Source organism: Quercus suber, unplaced genomic scaffold (assembly GCF_002906115.3).
Source record: "Quercus suber isolate HL8 unplaced genomic scaffold, Cork oak 2.0 scaffold_44, whole genome shotgun sequence".
In the NCBI taxonomy this organism is placed as follows: domain Eukaryota; kingdom Viridiplantae; phylum Streptophyta; class Magnoliopsida; order Fagales; family Fagaceae; genus Quercus; species Quercus suber.
The window spans coordinates 602,247-617,709 of NW_027069509.1; the positions used below are offsets into that span (position 1 = coordinate 602,247).

At 33.8% G+C, this 15,463-nt stretch overlaps 3 protein-coding genes across 8 annotated transcripts in view; 2 read left to right on the top strand and 1 right to left on the bottom strand.

Moving 5' to 3' along the window:
• Positions 1 to 2,313: 2,313 nt before the first annotated feature.
• LOC112039364 (putative pentatricopeptide repeat-containing protein At1g74580) lies at positions 2,314 to 7,128 on the bottom strand. Of its 6 annotated transcripts, none has more exons than XM_065771441.1 (4): positions 4,204 to 7,128; positions 3,116 to 3,177; positions 2,978 to 3,042; positions 2,314 to 2,808 (listed from the first exon to the last, which is right to left on the bottom strand). In XM_065771441.1, exon 1 carries the CDS (start codon positions 6,668 to 6,670, stop codon positions 4,340 to 4,342), a length of 2,331 nt encoding a protein of 776 aa, XP_065627513.1. In that variant the 5' UTR covers positions 6,671 to 7,128; the 3' UTR covers positions 2,314 to 2,808; positions 2,978 to 3,042; positions 3,116 to 3,177; positions 4,204 to 4,339. The 6 variants fall into 6 exon arrangements, with proteins under 6 accessions (XP_065627513.1, XP_065627512.1, XP_023928010.2 ...); XM_065771440.1 differs by having other exon boundaries at positions 3,116 to 3,211; XM_024072242.2 differs by lacking the exon at positions 3,116 to 3,177.
• A 1,417-nt stretch (positions 7,129 to 8,545) lies between these two features.
• Positions 8,546 to 12,639, top strand: LOC112027655 (uncharacterized). Its single transcript, XM_024060305.2, has 4 exons — positions 8,546 to 8,853; positions 10,722 to 11,402; positions 11,495 to 11,593; positions 12,102 to 12,639. Exons 1-4 carry the CDS (start codon positions 8,698 to 8,700, stop codon positions 12,459 to 12,461), a joined length of 1,296 nt encoding a protein of 431 aa, XP_023916073.1. The 5' UTR covers positions 8,546 to 8,697; the 3' UTR covers positions 12,462 to 12,639.
• A 1,267-nt stretch (positions 12,640 to 13,906) lies between these two features.
• LOC112039362 (probable methyltransferase PMT2) overlaps positions 13,907 to 15,463 on the top strand; it is an 18,163-nt gene continuing 16,606 nt past the window's right edge. Inside the window, exons 1-2 of the mRNA XM_065771443.1 lie at positions 13,907 to 14,018; positions 14,657 to 15,045. Of these exons, the coding sequence (XP_065627515.1) occupies positions 14,675 to 15,045 (371 nt within the window). The 5' untranslated portion in view covers positions 13,907 to 14,018; positions 14,657 to 14,674. The remainder of the gene's footprint in view (positions 14,019 to 14,656; positions 15,046 to 15,463) is intronic.

Sequence of the window (15,463 nt, forward strand, 5' to 3'; positions counted from 1 at the left end):
ATAAAAGAGTTGTGTAGAGATTGTTATTAATGTGAAAATTACTATTTTTTTAGTCCATTTCTATTTTGAGTAGTATAAAAATATGATCATTTTTAAAAAGTTAATGACACAAAATTCATAAACTTTTTAGTACAATATTTATAGTACCCATTTATTATTACATTAGATGAGATGAAAATAAGTATTTCTAATTCTACTCCAATATTTATGAATGAGTACATACGATGATAATGAAGAGGAGATATAGAATCTAATGGGGTTAATAATAAAGATTTTTAAATACTCTTCTTATTACTCTTGCTGTCGTAGCTTTGTTCGTTGTACGTTAATTCGAGTGGTTTTTTAAGGTGCATACATTGATTTTTGAGGGTGGCTTCTTCAGGTTTCTTCCTAAATAACATTACATATACATTTTTTTAACTTATTTCAATGGGGGATTCTTTGGATTTTTTTTTTAGTTATAGCGTAGATGAAAGAGAATGAAGGAGCAAAGTAGAGATGAGGCCATGGTGGTGACTAAGGTACGGAGTGTAGAAGGAAGAGAATAATGGAGCAAGGTAAAAATTAATTTTTAATTTTTAATTTTTACTCCACTTCCAAATTCTTCTCTTTGGTTGCACATTGCCCACCACCCTTTTTAGTTGGTGTCTCTTGTTCATATCTAGCCGAATGCAAGGACTTGCATTTTTTTGATACTTTCTAGCCAAGCACAAGGATTTGCATATCACTTGCATTTTTTTTGATACTTTCTAACCAAACGCAAGTACATACCAATTGTTACAAACCCAATTGAAATTGTTAATTACTTCAAATAATCAAGACCTCCTAATTGATAGATAGACTAATTCGAGGGAGTCATATAAATAGATGGTTTTACAAGATAAAGCTAACATTTAAATTCAAATAAAACATAATCTTTACCTACAACAAGTAGATAAGATTTAGTCAAATACTAAGTTAACAATTTATCCTATTCATTATTTGATTATCCAACTCCTAATAACAAAAATAAAATCTTAAATAATAAAATTAAATAAAAACTAAGCACGTAACAGCTTCTTTCCTAAATCTACAAAATTTCCTATATTTTGTATTTCACTAATTTAATACAAGTTCATTTCTTGTAATTAGTAAGAACTAGCCAAGTTCGCACAATTTGCTATGTAGTTTATTATTAGTTTTCTCCAATATTTTAATATTTTTTTACCAAATCTTGTAACTCAATTGTTTGGCACCTTCCGATATTTCCAATAGAAACATTCAAGGTTCAAATCCCCCACTCTCAACTATCGTAAGAAAAAAAAAATTTAATAACTTTTCTTGTAAAAAACTGTAATATTTAGTATTGTGTTTTATAGACAAAATAAAAATAAAAATAAACAATAAAAACGGTGTAGTGATTTGATCATACTATATGCGTTTATACAAATTTGAAAATCGCATGATATAGAGACTAATATAGATAGGCATGTTTTATACCTACTCAAAAATACAAATATCATTTTGATAAAATTAAAATGCAAATATCCTTCAATTTTTTTTTTTTTTTTTTTAATTCTTGCTTGTGAGTTACTAATTTTTTTTTCTTTTGTTGGACTTTGTTTCAATTGTTGTAAAAGCAACTAAATTTAAGCAAGAATACCATATTTTAAATCAATTGTTTCTTGTATCAATCTTAGAAAAATGACATCTAAATTTCATTATACTTAAATAATTAATGCACCACTTAAAATAATTAATATAACAAAATAAATGTATTTATCTTATGATTTCTAAAAAAAAAATGTATTTAATTTATTAGTAATATTTTTTTTCCTAAAATATTAGTAATATTTTTAATTACATAAAATAAATACTGCAATATTGGTTCTATATATATTACATGTCACTAAAAGAAGTTAGGAAATCAAAATGATTAAGATTAATTTTAGTGAATTCACTACTATTTAATTTTTGATGGCTTTATGTCAATTGCTGTCAAAACAAATAAACATGATGAAGAATGTCATATTTTAATATTATTATTATTATTATTCTAGATAAAAATTGTTTCTTATGTAAAATTTAGAAAAATAATCATATAAACTCCATTAATAAAAATAATTAATGCACAACTACGAACAATTTTTAATATATGCATTTAATACAACACATTGGCAAAACTTTAACTCATGCTCGTAAGGTTCCTGCTATTTTATATATATATAGTCATGGTAGCTGTTGTAAAAGTAATAACAAAAACGTAGCAATAGTTGTAATCAAATGATAAAAACCAGAATCATATTCATGCTTTCATAACAAAGGACTAGATAATTTGTGAATCATGAAATTTTATTCCATTGTGGAGAGAGAGAAAAAAACAGTTGTATGGGCACAGTAATGTTTACAACAGTACCACACAAACTATTTGTCAATCAGTAAGGAGTGAATAATTTTACAATGTTTTCTGGCATCTTCCATTTCTGCTAAGCCAATCCAATTTTTGAAAACTAAGATAAAATGTACAATTGGAGGAATCCCCTACACCTACATAAGTTAGAAAGGAGGAATGGAAGAAGGATGGCCAAGTTGCTGCATTGAAGCCTGTCAATGCAAGAATCCAGCCCTGTAGAGAGGGATTGACCAAAAGAGATTCACCTTCAAGAAAAATACACTACAAAAAGTTTCCACAATTTTCTTCCCTGTTTTAGCATTACCAATTGTCGGGTCCAGAGAAGGTAACATTTTCATGATCAACATCCATTAGAAGCTACTCCCTGATGCTGCTACTCTGTTGGGCATGATCCCAACATATTCTTGGTTTCATACCTGAAACACAAAGTGTGGCAACCATAATTTTATATTTTGAAGTTTATCCATATGAATAACCCTCACTAACAGAAATAAAAAGTTCAATCTAACACAGAAGGGCATCAAAAATTTTCATTACTCTTTTTTTTTTTTTCTTTTTTTTTTCATTCTATTGCAAGAGATTTACCTCAGTACTTAATTTTCTGTTTGATTTCTGCTTCAGCTAGTCATATCTTCAATGTCCTTTTTTTTCTGCATTTTAGCAGATAAAGAATAGAGAACAATGACGAAGTAATGAGACCAAAGGAAGAGTCAAGAGACAAACCTGTATTATTTTTCCAGTTGAATAGAAGCAGAAAAAGTAACCCAAAACACTTTTAAGGTATGCTGAGATGCATAAAACAGCAAGTTGATTCACATTCTGAATTCAATTTAAGAGATTAAATTACTTAAAATGTGTCAAATGAGCTCTAACACAAATGGTACTTCCTTCCCTTGTAAGAGCAAGGTTTAGGTTCAAGCCCCACTAGATGCGTATATATTACCAATAAAAACAAATACTAAAAATGCAAAATCAATGAATAGTATGTGGCAAGTTCACAGCTATTTTTATTCCTTAGTTTCAAGGGACAATTGTTTAGTAATAACCAATGCCCAATACCAAGATTATCAATATGGACATTCTAGATGGGATTGATAATGGGGTTCTTAAGAGCAAAATTTTTGAATGGGGTTCTTAAGAGCAAAATGGTTAGTCAAAAGAACTAAATGGCAATTATCCACCATTTATACAACCAAATAAGGTCTTAGGAACGGCGATTTCAATATGATCCTATTCTACCCTCAAGAATTTATACATAGAAGTGTTCACTCTCAATCAAACACTCAAGTCCAGAAGCCTTTGACATTTTTGGCCAAATGTGTACTAGGCCAGCACCTGAATAGCCAGGATATCCTCAAGCCCTAGGGACATCCCTTTTGAAAGCACCCTGTGCCTTTGACAAGGAATGGAAGCTCATTTAAAGCTGTGATATTGTATTTGTAGGTGGTAACCTGACTGCAGAGAAGCCCAACCAACCAAAAATGTCCAGTTTTGTAACAAAAATGTAAGCCACTTACCAACAACCAGAAATGTAGTTATAGTCCCTCTAATAACCCTGAAAAACCCACAGGAAAGGTAGACTACATTGTCTTAGGTTATATGGAGAATACTATTTTTCCTTATAATTACTATGCATAATCTAAGGGGGTTTTTTCATTGATAAGTTACACACACATCTAGTGTGTCTTGAACCAAAAAATCACCTTGCACCTTGCCCTTACAAGGGGAAGAGGTGCCTTTCGAGCTAAAACTCATTGGCACCAAGCATAATCTAATTTAAACAGGTAAGAGATGAAAAAGTGGACAAGTACCTCATGTGCTCCAGTAACTTCTCTTCGGATGACACTGGAGCGTACTGTCTAACAGGTTGCCACTTGAAGCTTCAGGCATCATGGAATTAAGGAACAGATGATAAAGACTCAAGAGGTATAGTTTTCACTTTCAAAATCATACAGTTCCATCAACATTTAAAGACCTTGTCCCCCGATCATGAGAACACCTAGTTGGAAGCTTTTTCTTATGTAATTTTCTATCCCTGATGCCATCATATAGAACCTCATAGGCATAATAAGTTATATGACTTTTCTTTAACAAATCTTCTACCACGATCTTTGGTGCCGCTACCTCTTTTTTATCAGCCTCAAAAATTGTATTCACAACCTCAGGGACAATGCCTTTGCGAACCATAAGGTGGATAATACCAACTGCCTCAAGAACCCTATGCCCCACGCAAAGACAATTCAGTACCTGTCCAAATGTCGTCAGTGATGGAATGAACCCCTTCTCAATATTTTCTATGAGAAAATCATACCCAGAATCAATATTCCCCGTTTTGCAAAAGCCATCAATTATTATACGGTAAGTGTAACTGTCTGGGGCACAACCCTTGTCACCCATCTCACGAAAAAGCTTTTCCGCCATATTAATATTTAGCTTTTCAACAAAAGAATTTATCATGATATTGTACGTTGCTGTTGTATGGAATACCCCATATTGTTGTTCGATTATTCTAAACAGCTGGTAAGCTCCATCCAGATCACCATTGGAAGAAAATCCATTAATCAATGTGGCAAAAGTAACAGTATCTGGAGTCAAACCCTTGCTTTTTATTTCTTTAAGTAGTTCCAAAGCTTCATTTACCTTTTGAGTTTTGCACAGGCTTTCTACAACTATGTTATATGTAATTATGTTAGGGAGACACCCTTTCTCAACCATCCCATTGAAAGTATCTATCACATCTTCATACTTTTTAGCCTTGCAAAGCCCATTCAACACAGTGTTATATGTGATCACATCAGGAATAACACTGTGACTCCACATTCTATCTACTATCTCAAGAGCATTATCCAATTTCAATTGTTTACAGTAACCATCGATCAAAGTATTAAAGGTAAATATGTCAGGAAGGTAGCCTTTTGCAATAGCATCATTCGTGAGAATATTGGCATCTGACATACACCCCATCTTGCACAGTCCATTAATAACCAAGTTATAAGTCCATATATTGGGGCTGCAACCATGGTCCAACATCTCATTGATCAACTGCAAGGCCTGCAAAATTAGTCCTCGCTGAGATAACCCTTTGACTAATGTATTGTAAAGAACAATAGTAGGCTTCAACCCTTTCCCTAATGCATCATTAAATACAGCCATGGCACGGTCTATGTCACCATCACAGCATAATCCATTGATCAATGAGCAGTAAGTAAATTCATCAGGCACAAACCCCTTGAAAATTGCATCATTAAGAACCTGGTCTGCATTTTGTATCATACCCATTTTGCAATATCCATCAATAATACTATTGTAGGTAAAGGCATCAGGCACCAAACCATCATTCACCATTTTATGCAGATAGCGCTCAGCTTCCACAACCTTAAGGTTTTTACACAAGCCACAGATCAATGTGTTATATGTGACAACATCAGGAGTCAGACCTTCACATCTCACACCATCCAACGATCTGACAGCCTCACTAAGCGCTCCTTTTTTGCAAAGCCCCTGAATGAAGATATTGAATGTAAACAAATTCGGCAAAATTCCCCTCTTCAGTACCTTGTTGAGAAGTTTTTCACTTTCTTGGACATCACCCTTCTTACAAAGTGTATGTATAAGCTTATTAAAAGTAGTAATATCAGGACAAATACATTGCTCAAGCATACCTTCAAACAATTGATATGCCTCAACTTGACAATTCTCTTCATAAAACCCACCAATCACCGTACAATATGCGACTGCATTTAACTCACATCCTTGGGAAGGCATGTTATTAAGAAGCCTCAATGCAACATGAGGCCTCCTTGTTCTACAAAAGGACTTTATCCTAATGGTGAAAGTATACACATCAGGAATAACCACTTTATCTCTCATCCTCAGATACACTTTGTGAGCTTGATTAAAATAGCCATACTCAACAAGTATATTCATGACCGCGTTATAAGACTGAACCGACGGCTCACAATTATAAAAATCCATCCTCTCAAACACATCAACAGCCTCTTGAACCTTCCCTTTCCTTCCATAATTCCTAATGGCTCCAATATAAACTCCTTCTAGTAAACTATTATCAATATTCATCCTTACCTCCGACATCAAACTCTCCATTTCCTCAAACTCCCCATGAAACCCAAGCTTCTCAATCATACATTTATAAGTCAACAATGTGTGCTTGAACCCATTTTCAGTTTTCACAGAATTGAACATTGCAAGCGCTTTAATGGGATCTCTTTGATACTTAACAACCGAGGCAACATGTTTAGGAAGTAGAGCAGGACTCATTCCAAAAACAAAATGCTTATAAGAGATAAAATCACATTAAAAATCCATAAACCCAGTTACAATTTGAAGCTGTTTAAGCTTTATTTTTCACTTTACTTCAAGTTTCAGCTATACTAAAAAAATAACCCAACATAAAGAAAAACCCAGAAAATATTATGATCCAAAATGTGGTTTTACAGAACTAGAAGAAGAAAAAAAAAAATGAAAATGAAAAGTGAAAGAAAACTCTTACTAGTACATGTTTTCTTTGTCTGGTGAGTAACTGTGGGAAAGTGAAAGCAAAAGCAAAGCTGAAAACTTTGAAAGTTGAAGGCACTGATAACGAGGTCGGCGAGTGGTGGAGGACTTGTTCGGGGTTGAAGGGATTTGGCGCAGGGGTGAGAGACCTTGGTGAAGAAGCTGTGAAATGTCGGGTTGGACAGTTGGACTCGATCTTGGATTGGGCGTAAAGCCCACCCGAATTTTTTTTTTTTTTTTTTAATTTTTAACTTTTTACCAACAAGGTATATTTAAATATTTTAGAGTATCTAATTATTCCCGTATATATCCCGTAGAGGTGGCTTCGAGATATTAGTGGGATGTTTTGTATTTAGTATCTAACGAATATCATGAGGCTATAGGAACCATCCGACCAATCTTTTGGAGTTTATTTTTAAAATTTTAAACATAAACAAATGGTGTGGCCAAAATATGCCACTCCCAACCTCACAACTCACAAGACACTGATTTACGGCATGTTCTTCAAGCTCCCTAAACTAAGTTAATTGACCACCTGGTTCACATTTTTCCCATTCCAAAGAATACCCAATCGAATATTAACTCAAGATTTTGAGTAAAGTTATAATTCTCTATTTGAGTAGATTGCATGACCAAATTTAGTTTGCTTTCTCATAGTACTAGTATAAACTTGTTCGCAAGTTAATTAAGTTATTTTTTTCTCATATATTAAATATCACCACTAATCCATCTAAAAAAAAAATATATATATATATATCACCACTAAAATTCTTTTATAATTGTCATAAATTTATGATTAAATTTTAATTGAAATTATATTATTTTGAGAATTATATATACTTTTCTCTGTAAAAATATTATATATGTTTCTATAAAGTAAAAATAATAATTTAATATCTCATTAACTTAATTAAAAACTTACATAATATAATCTCAAGTCTATATGAATATATTTTTATATATGTATATATTATATGGTATAAACATATAATATTATAGTAAATATTTAAATTGAGTTTCTTGCTCAACAAGTTTGTTCAAAAACAAAATATTCACATTTGAACTTCTTATTTAATAATTAGGTCTAAATTCTAAACTTCAACTAAAATATGGTTTGTTTGCTAAATAAAATAACATAAATAATTATTTTTTCTAAACCAACTCAAGTTGTTCATACATATAATTGGATTTATTTGTTGTCAATTGTCATTGAGACTAATAAATAAAGGGCAATGTTTTATTTTAGATCAATTATTGCACATAACTGTACCAAAAAGTGCAATAGGACCCATAAATAGTAGCAAAAATAGTTGAATAGTAAAATAATTTTAATTATCCATTCCAATCCAATCACACACTACGTGTGCGTTTGGCATGGCTTAATTTTGCCATATTATTTTACTATTTAGCTTATTTTTGCGACTATTCATATGCCTCACTGCACTTTTTGATACTATTCATGAGTCTATTGTACTATTTCAACTAACTTTTACCTTCATTTACAGTACTCTTAATAATAAATTTTTAATTTCAACAAAATAAACGGATCCTAAATAAGCGGTATTCAATCACATTCTTAATATTTACCCATAAATAAAAGGAAACGAGGGATATGAGTTTTGGGCCGGGTTGTGTTAAATTGGTGGATCTTGCTGAATTTGACCCGGAACCTAAACCGAACCATCCACAGGCAAAAAGAAGAAGAAAAAATAAAAACGTACAAAACCAGAAAGAACCCCAACGATTTGCTAAACTCAGAAGTTGAGGAGAGAGAGAGAGAGAGAGAGAAGATGGAGACGTCGGGGCAGTGGTTACAGAAGGCGTTGGTGGATCTATGTCAAAGGATAGAAACGGGTTTGGGTTTGGGTATGGATATTGATATGATATCCGGGTTGGTCTCTTACTGTGAGCTTGCTCATCCCCAAGACGCCAAAGAGTACCTTGACGTAAATCTCTCTCTCTCTCTATCTCTCTTTCCCATTATCTATTTCTTCTTGTTTACTTGCTTATTGGATTTCACTCTGTGTTATAATTAATGGGTCTTCTTCAAAATCTTTGCTTTCATTGAAATTATGATCAATTTTGGAACCCAACTTTTTTTTTTTTTTTAACTTGCTTATTGGATTTCACTCTGTGTTATAATTACTGGGTCTTCTTCAAAATCTTTGCTTTCATTGAAATTATGATCAATTTTGGAACCCAACTTTTTTTTTGGACAGGTTTGGTAATTTATTGGATATCATATTTTTAAGGCTTTGTAGGCATTGTTTTGATTAGAAGGAGTTCACAGTTATCTTCGTTCTCTAGTCATGATTGCCTGATGTTAATTGGAGAATACCCAGATTGTGCTCCTATTGTTTTTGATGGCCAATTGGGTTTTCTTGTACACTGTTTTTTTTTTTTTTTTATCTGTAATCCTGGACTTCTGAAAATTATTGTGAATAAAGTTTCACTATTTGTGTGTTTTAGTGTAATGACAAACTTTGCTTCTTAAGGTATTGGACAGTGTAAATTTGCCACAATGTTCTGCTAGTGATGACACCACATTCAAGAATGAGATAATGTAACAGACTCTGACTAACTCAGGAGCATCTGTTCCCTCTTAAACTTAGCTTTTACAGGGAAGTCTATGGCTTTACATTAAGTTTGTTCAACATTAATTCTAAACCTTTAAGATTTAGGATGTGTCTCATTTCATATCTTAAGGTTTGTACTTTTTTTCACCTAAGTACTTTGGTTGGTTATGTTATATTCTTTAATCTTTTATAACTTTTTTTCTTGGAAAAATTTGATAAAGTCATGTGTTGGTTTGCATTTTTTTTTTCTTTTCTTTTCTTCCATGTATCAGAAAGTGCATTTGTTAGCTCTTTAGGGGGTTCTGTCAAAGGTTAATTTGGATCCTTCATGCACTCGTTGAACATGTTATAATGCTTTTCATATCTACGGCTTGTTACAGTCTAAAAAAACAAAGATTTGAGGAATATAATGGAAGCTGAGGAACATTAAGATTAGATCATCCAAAGACACTTAAAAAAAAAACAAGGATCATGCAAAGATTGAAAATTTGGATTCAAATCAAACCTTGTTGTCTCAAGGTACAAAATTATTATTGCAAATCCATGGATGTTGATAGGCATGGCATGTGTATTTTTTCTTAACAAAAGAGAACGTGTTTACATACCATGCATATGCCATGGCAAACAAGGGTTTGGAATTAGTTGTTTTAGATTACTTTTATTACAGTTCTGAAAGAAAAATGCAAACTTGTGTTAAATATATAGATATTTAACAGTCAATCTAATTATGTCCGTGTTTGCTGATTGACATTTGTTGGGTCCAGTAATAGATTCACGTGAAACAAAAGGGAAATATCACTTATTATAACTTTCATCAGATGGCTATAATGTATTTTTTTCAGTGGCATATTTGAACAGTATTGTGCATGAATATGGTACCTTTTAACAATTAACATAGAAGAAACCTAAACTGGCTTTGAAATTTGAATTTCATATGGATCACTCAAATGTAATTTGTTGTTCCTGCTCTAAATGTTTACATTTTTATTAAATGTATCACCTGATACTTGTTTGAGATGGCAATTATAGAGACATGGGGGAAATGACTATTTTTTCTGAAGATTAATGCAATAATATTTGAAGAATCAATATTGGCAGAAAAATGTCACTTAATTTCTTGTGACAAAATTCCAGTTCCTGCTATTTATCCTTATTTTACTTTGGATGCTACATTATCAGATTCTTTTGTTGCTGCAGCTGTTGAAATTAAAAATTATGGTTTTCATTTTCCTATGCAGAATATAATTGGCCAGGAAGCGGGCAAAAGTGTTATAGACGAATATTTACAGCAGAGAGGCCACTCAGATGTCGGTAGCAGCACCCCAAATGTCCCAACTTCAAAATTACAAGCCTATGTCAAACCACGCTCTGATGAAGCATCTGTCAGTGGAACCAGGAAACCTAAAGCACCAAAAGTGGCTTCAGTCCCCAGTTCCCAGGCAGAACCAAAAAAACATATGGTGTCTAGTCATCAGGAAAACCAGGTCTCATCAGAGACTAATGAGTCAAGAACCATGCAGAAAGGGAACCAAGTTAGTTCTAAAAAGAAGAAAGCTGGGAAAGTTATTTCACTTGCAGAGGCTGCCAAAGGGTCAATCGTATTCCAGCAGGGGAAACCATGCTCATGCCAAGCTCGTCGCCACAAACTGGTCAGCAATTGTTTATCTTGTGGCAAGATAGTTTGTGAGCAAGAGGGAGAGGGCCCTTGCAGTTTTTGTGGTTCCCTTGTGCTGAAGGAAGGGAGCACATATGCTGGTCTGGATGAAAGTTTGCCTCTTCAATCAGATGCTGAAGCAACTGCTGAAGCTTATGCAAAGAGGCTTGTTGAATATGACCGGAACTCTGCAGCGCGTACAACAGTTATTGATGACCAAAGTGACTACTATGAAATTGAGGGGAACAGTTGGTTGTCAAAGGAGGTAACTAGTTTCTTTCAATCTGTATAGTTGAATCATATAGTAGTACTTTTATGTGTACTTTGAATTCACTTCAAGTAATATTTTTCTTCCAGGAAAAGGAACTTCTAAAGAAGAAGCAAGAAGAGATTGAAGAAGCTGAACGGGCCAAACGAAATAAAGTGGTTGTGACTTTTGACTTGGTTGGCCGCAAGGTATTAAACGCTTTACCAAACAGACCGTCTTATATTTTGTTATCAGTTGGATTTGTTGCTGCATGAATATATATTCAGTCAGTTGGATTTTGCACTAGCAAGACCTTTTCATTATTACTAGTACTGTATTCATTTCAAATATCTATAATCATTTTTTTCCTTCTATTTTTTTGGTGGGTAACAAATCTACCAAGTTATGCTTTCTCACTAGTTCTTTTGCTTTCATATTTTATTATTATACCTAATTATGGAAATCTTGATCACCAGCTTTTGTTTTTCATTGTGCATACAATAGGTAACTCCCAATAGGTTATAACGGCTTTTGTTAATGGGCAGGTCATACACATACTCACACTTGAAATTGTTATTAGGGTCCTTTCTTTTCTTTGCCCGTCTTGTTATAGATGCTTTTAAAACAATTTTCTCCCTTTCTTTCTTTCTTACTCTTTGACTCAGATCTGCTAAATCTCAAGGTGTATTCTTTTTCTAATATAACAATGTTTTGCAGGTTCTTTTGAACGAGGATGATGTTTCAGAATTAGAATCAGAGAATAGAATATTACGGCCACCTGATGAACGAGAAGTGAACCGGATTAAACCAAACCCAACTCTTAGAGTTCAACCAGTCTTTGTGGACCCAGGCCCCAGTAAGAAGCCTGATAAAGGTAGACAACCAAACAAGGGCCTAACCAACGGCATATGCTTGGAGATAACAGGGAGGGTGCAGCATGATAGCAATGAATTGAAACATTTTATGAAGGACAAGCAAGCTGAAACAGCTTCAAGTGGGAAAATTTGGCAAGTGCCATCAGTAAATGGGGGTCTGCTCACGAAAGATGATGGTGAATGTTCTCTAGATTATTATTGAGGTATATATATCCTGATTACTTGAAGTTTTTTGCTTTCTTTCTAACATGTTTCAATACAATGGCAAGAAAATTTTCCTGAAAAGGGTTACTGGGCATGCCAGTTTGATACCATGGTTCAATGTTGTTTTTGTGGAACTGAAAATAGATGAATGAAATACAAAAGTTTTGGAATGCCAATTTGCTTTAGTAATCCACCTTTTCTCTCCATTGCATAAAATCTACCGGTATTTTCCAAACCTACAGCCATAAGTCCCAAGACTCCCAACGTGATAAAAATGACTTTCCCATTTTCCAAATAAGATTTTGTTATAGAATAGGCAGGTTTGGCATTGTATATAACCGGTAGTTGTACTACCATGATACAATCATAAAAGATTGATTTGTTAATACCAATTACCATGAGACAACACTTTTTATGAAGAAGGGCAATATGGTATGGCACTCCAGTTTTCCTCAGAAGAAATGGCCAACTACATTTCCTTAGTTACAGTACAAAGTATCTCCATATAATTTATAACATATGGTTGCATTAACCAATGAAGTATAAACAATGTTATGTGTTTTCAAAAACAATTAAATTCAATCTAGTTATGAGTTTGAAGTAGGGGTGGCAAATTAAGCTCAAACTCATTTGTCTACCCAAACTCATCTACTCTAATTGAACCCAAACCCACCCAATTATTAGTTGGGTTAAATGGACATCAACCCAATTAGACCCAGTAATTATTGGGCTTTAACTAAAAACCCATTGATCCCCATTTAACCCAAAATCAATATACCCAAATTCAACCTAACCCTTCTCATAAAAATAAATAAATAAAAAAACCCAGCCCTTTGACATTTCAATGTTTCGGTTTTCATTTTCAGATTCAAAAGCAAAACTTTTCTTTTCCCAAACAGTTTTCTGGGAAACCAAACACATCTTTACCACAAAGAAAAATCTGGAAAAAAAAATATATAACTGATGACGTACATAGAATCGAGACCCATGGCTTCACGGAAAATTGTTTCTCTCATATCTGAGCATCGAAAAAATAAAAACAGAAATAAAAGTGATGCGCTTGATTCAAAAGTGAAACATTCTTGGAAAATCAAAGACTTTCTATGGAATTATTTTCTGTAGAAACAAACAAATTTTGTGGAGAGAAAGAACTAAAAATTTCCATAAAAACCTTTCCAGCAACCGCTCATGGCTCCGCTGCGAATTTGAACCTTGAAGCTCTCGACGATTTGCCATTGACGGTGAAGCAGAGGAAAATTTGACAAAACCCAGCCGGAACTCCTAATCATCACTGGCCACATCTCAGATTCTCAGTCTCTCTCTCTCTCTAAACCCAGATCATTCTCTCTCTCTCTCTCTCTCTCTCTCTCTCTCTCTAAGAAGAACTTCAGGAGGAACAAAGGAAGATTGAAGAGATTGCCAAAAGTCTTTGCTGGGAAAAAATGCATGAGAAGGGTGAAATTGCCATCTGGAGGAAAAGAATAAATTATGATAATTGCCGTGATCAAGACTCTCAACCTACAATGTGTGAATCTGGAAATGGTGGTAATGTCTGGTATATCTCTCTCTCTCTCTCTCTCTCTCTCTCTCTCTCTCTCAACAAATATGTTAAATGTTATTGGACAACAAATAAATGTGTCTGGAAAAGTTAGATGCACCCAAGTTAGACAAACAAATTTTTGCTGCAATATAGATTAAACATTCTTAACTCTTGAAGAAAAATGTACGTAATCAGTTTCCAGTGATGCACTTACACTCCTATAACTTCTTCCATAACTTGTTTAAATAATAATGACATCATTTTAGTGTTGTACTTCTTACGCTTGTGTTGCCTTTTGTTTCTATGAGTTTTGTGAATTTGGAAAGTGAACAAGAGGATAGTTGGATGACTTGGTATTTGCATTAATTAGATTCTAAATTATATTTGACATATTTTTAAAACAAAAGTTTTGGGGTGCGAAGTTTTTGTATATTTGTAAAATATGTAATTGAAAAGATTTGAGAATTCGTAGTTGTTCAAAATAAGGCGCCCCCCCCCCCCCCCCCCCCCAACACACACACACACACACAAACAAAACGCACCCAAAACTATTATATCATTAATTAGGTTTTAAACGTAGCATTCCTTTTAACAATAATCTAGAAAGTATTGTAATTTTGCTCTGGAAAATCTGTCATCTGTTGCGATTCTAGGTACAAGAAGATGGAAGGATGGTAACTCCTTATCCTGAGACTACAAGTGCAGATGAAAATGCTGGTGGAGAATGGAAACCATTTCCAGAGAGACTCAATGCTGTTCCTTTCAGAATATCTAGTGGATCCATTCCCGGAATATCTGTTGAGGCATACCAGGAGGACAACCAATCATGGAAGAAGCATGTCAATGCTTATAAGAGGATCAACAAAATCCTTGACTCAGGGAGATATCGTAACATTATGGATATGAATGCTGGTCTTGGAAGCTTTGCTGCTGCTCTTGAATCGCCCAAGTTGTGGGTTATGAATGTTATGCCTACAATTGCTGAGAAAGACACTCTGGGTGTTATATTTGAGCGTGGATTGATCGGCATATATCACGATTGGTAATTTCTGGGACATATCTCCTGTTTTGTCATTGCTTGCAAATGTGATTGATTAAAAACTGGATTATTTGCTTATGGGCATGAGCATAAACTACTTAGCCTGTCAAGGGGAATTCCCTTGGATTACTCGGCAATTGGTTTTGTGGGTGGGGTCAGTTGCTCATAGGTCTGACTAACTAAAGGCTATAGTCCAAAGGGCTCTTCTTTTGAAAGGTTTTCTACGTTAATTTTTTTAAAAAAAGGACTTGATTATTGGTTATTAAAGAACCCATATGTAAATAAGCGTTGCTTTTATAGTAATCTTGATGATTCCTTTCCTACCATGTGTCCAATTAGATTTGGGGAGCAAAGCGCTAAGCAAAAAAATAAGTCCCTTTCCCTACTATTTGGCCAGTCACAACAACCTTTTTTTTTTTTT

Bases quoted from the DNA above. Each gene is read 5' to 3' on its own strand.
- LOC112039364 (XM_024072242.2), bottom strand. From the start codon at position 6,670: ATGAGTCCTGCTCTACTTCCTAAACATGTTGCCTCGGTTGTTAAGTAT.
- LOC112027655 (XM_024060305.2), top strand. From the start codon at position 8,698: ATGGAGACGTCGGGGCAGTGGTTACAGAAGGCGTTGGTGGATCTATGT. The intron at 8,854-10,721 runs GTAAATCTCTCT...TTTCCTATGCAG, and splicing joins ACGCCAAAGAGTACCTTGAC to AATATAATTGGCCAGGAAGC. The intron at 11,403-11,494 runs GTAACTAGTTTC...TTTTTCTTCCAG, and splicing joins ACAGTTGGTTGTCAAAGGAG to GAAAAGGAACTTCTAAAGAA.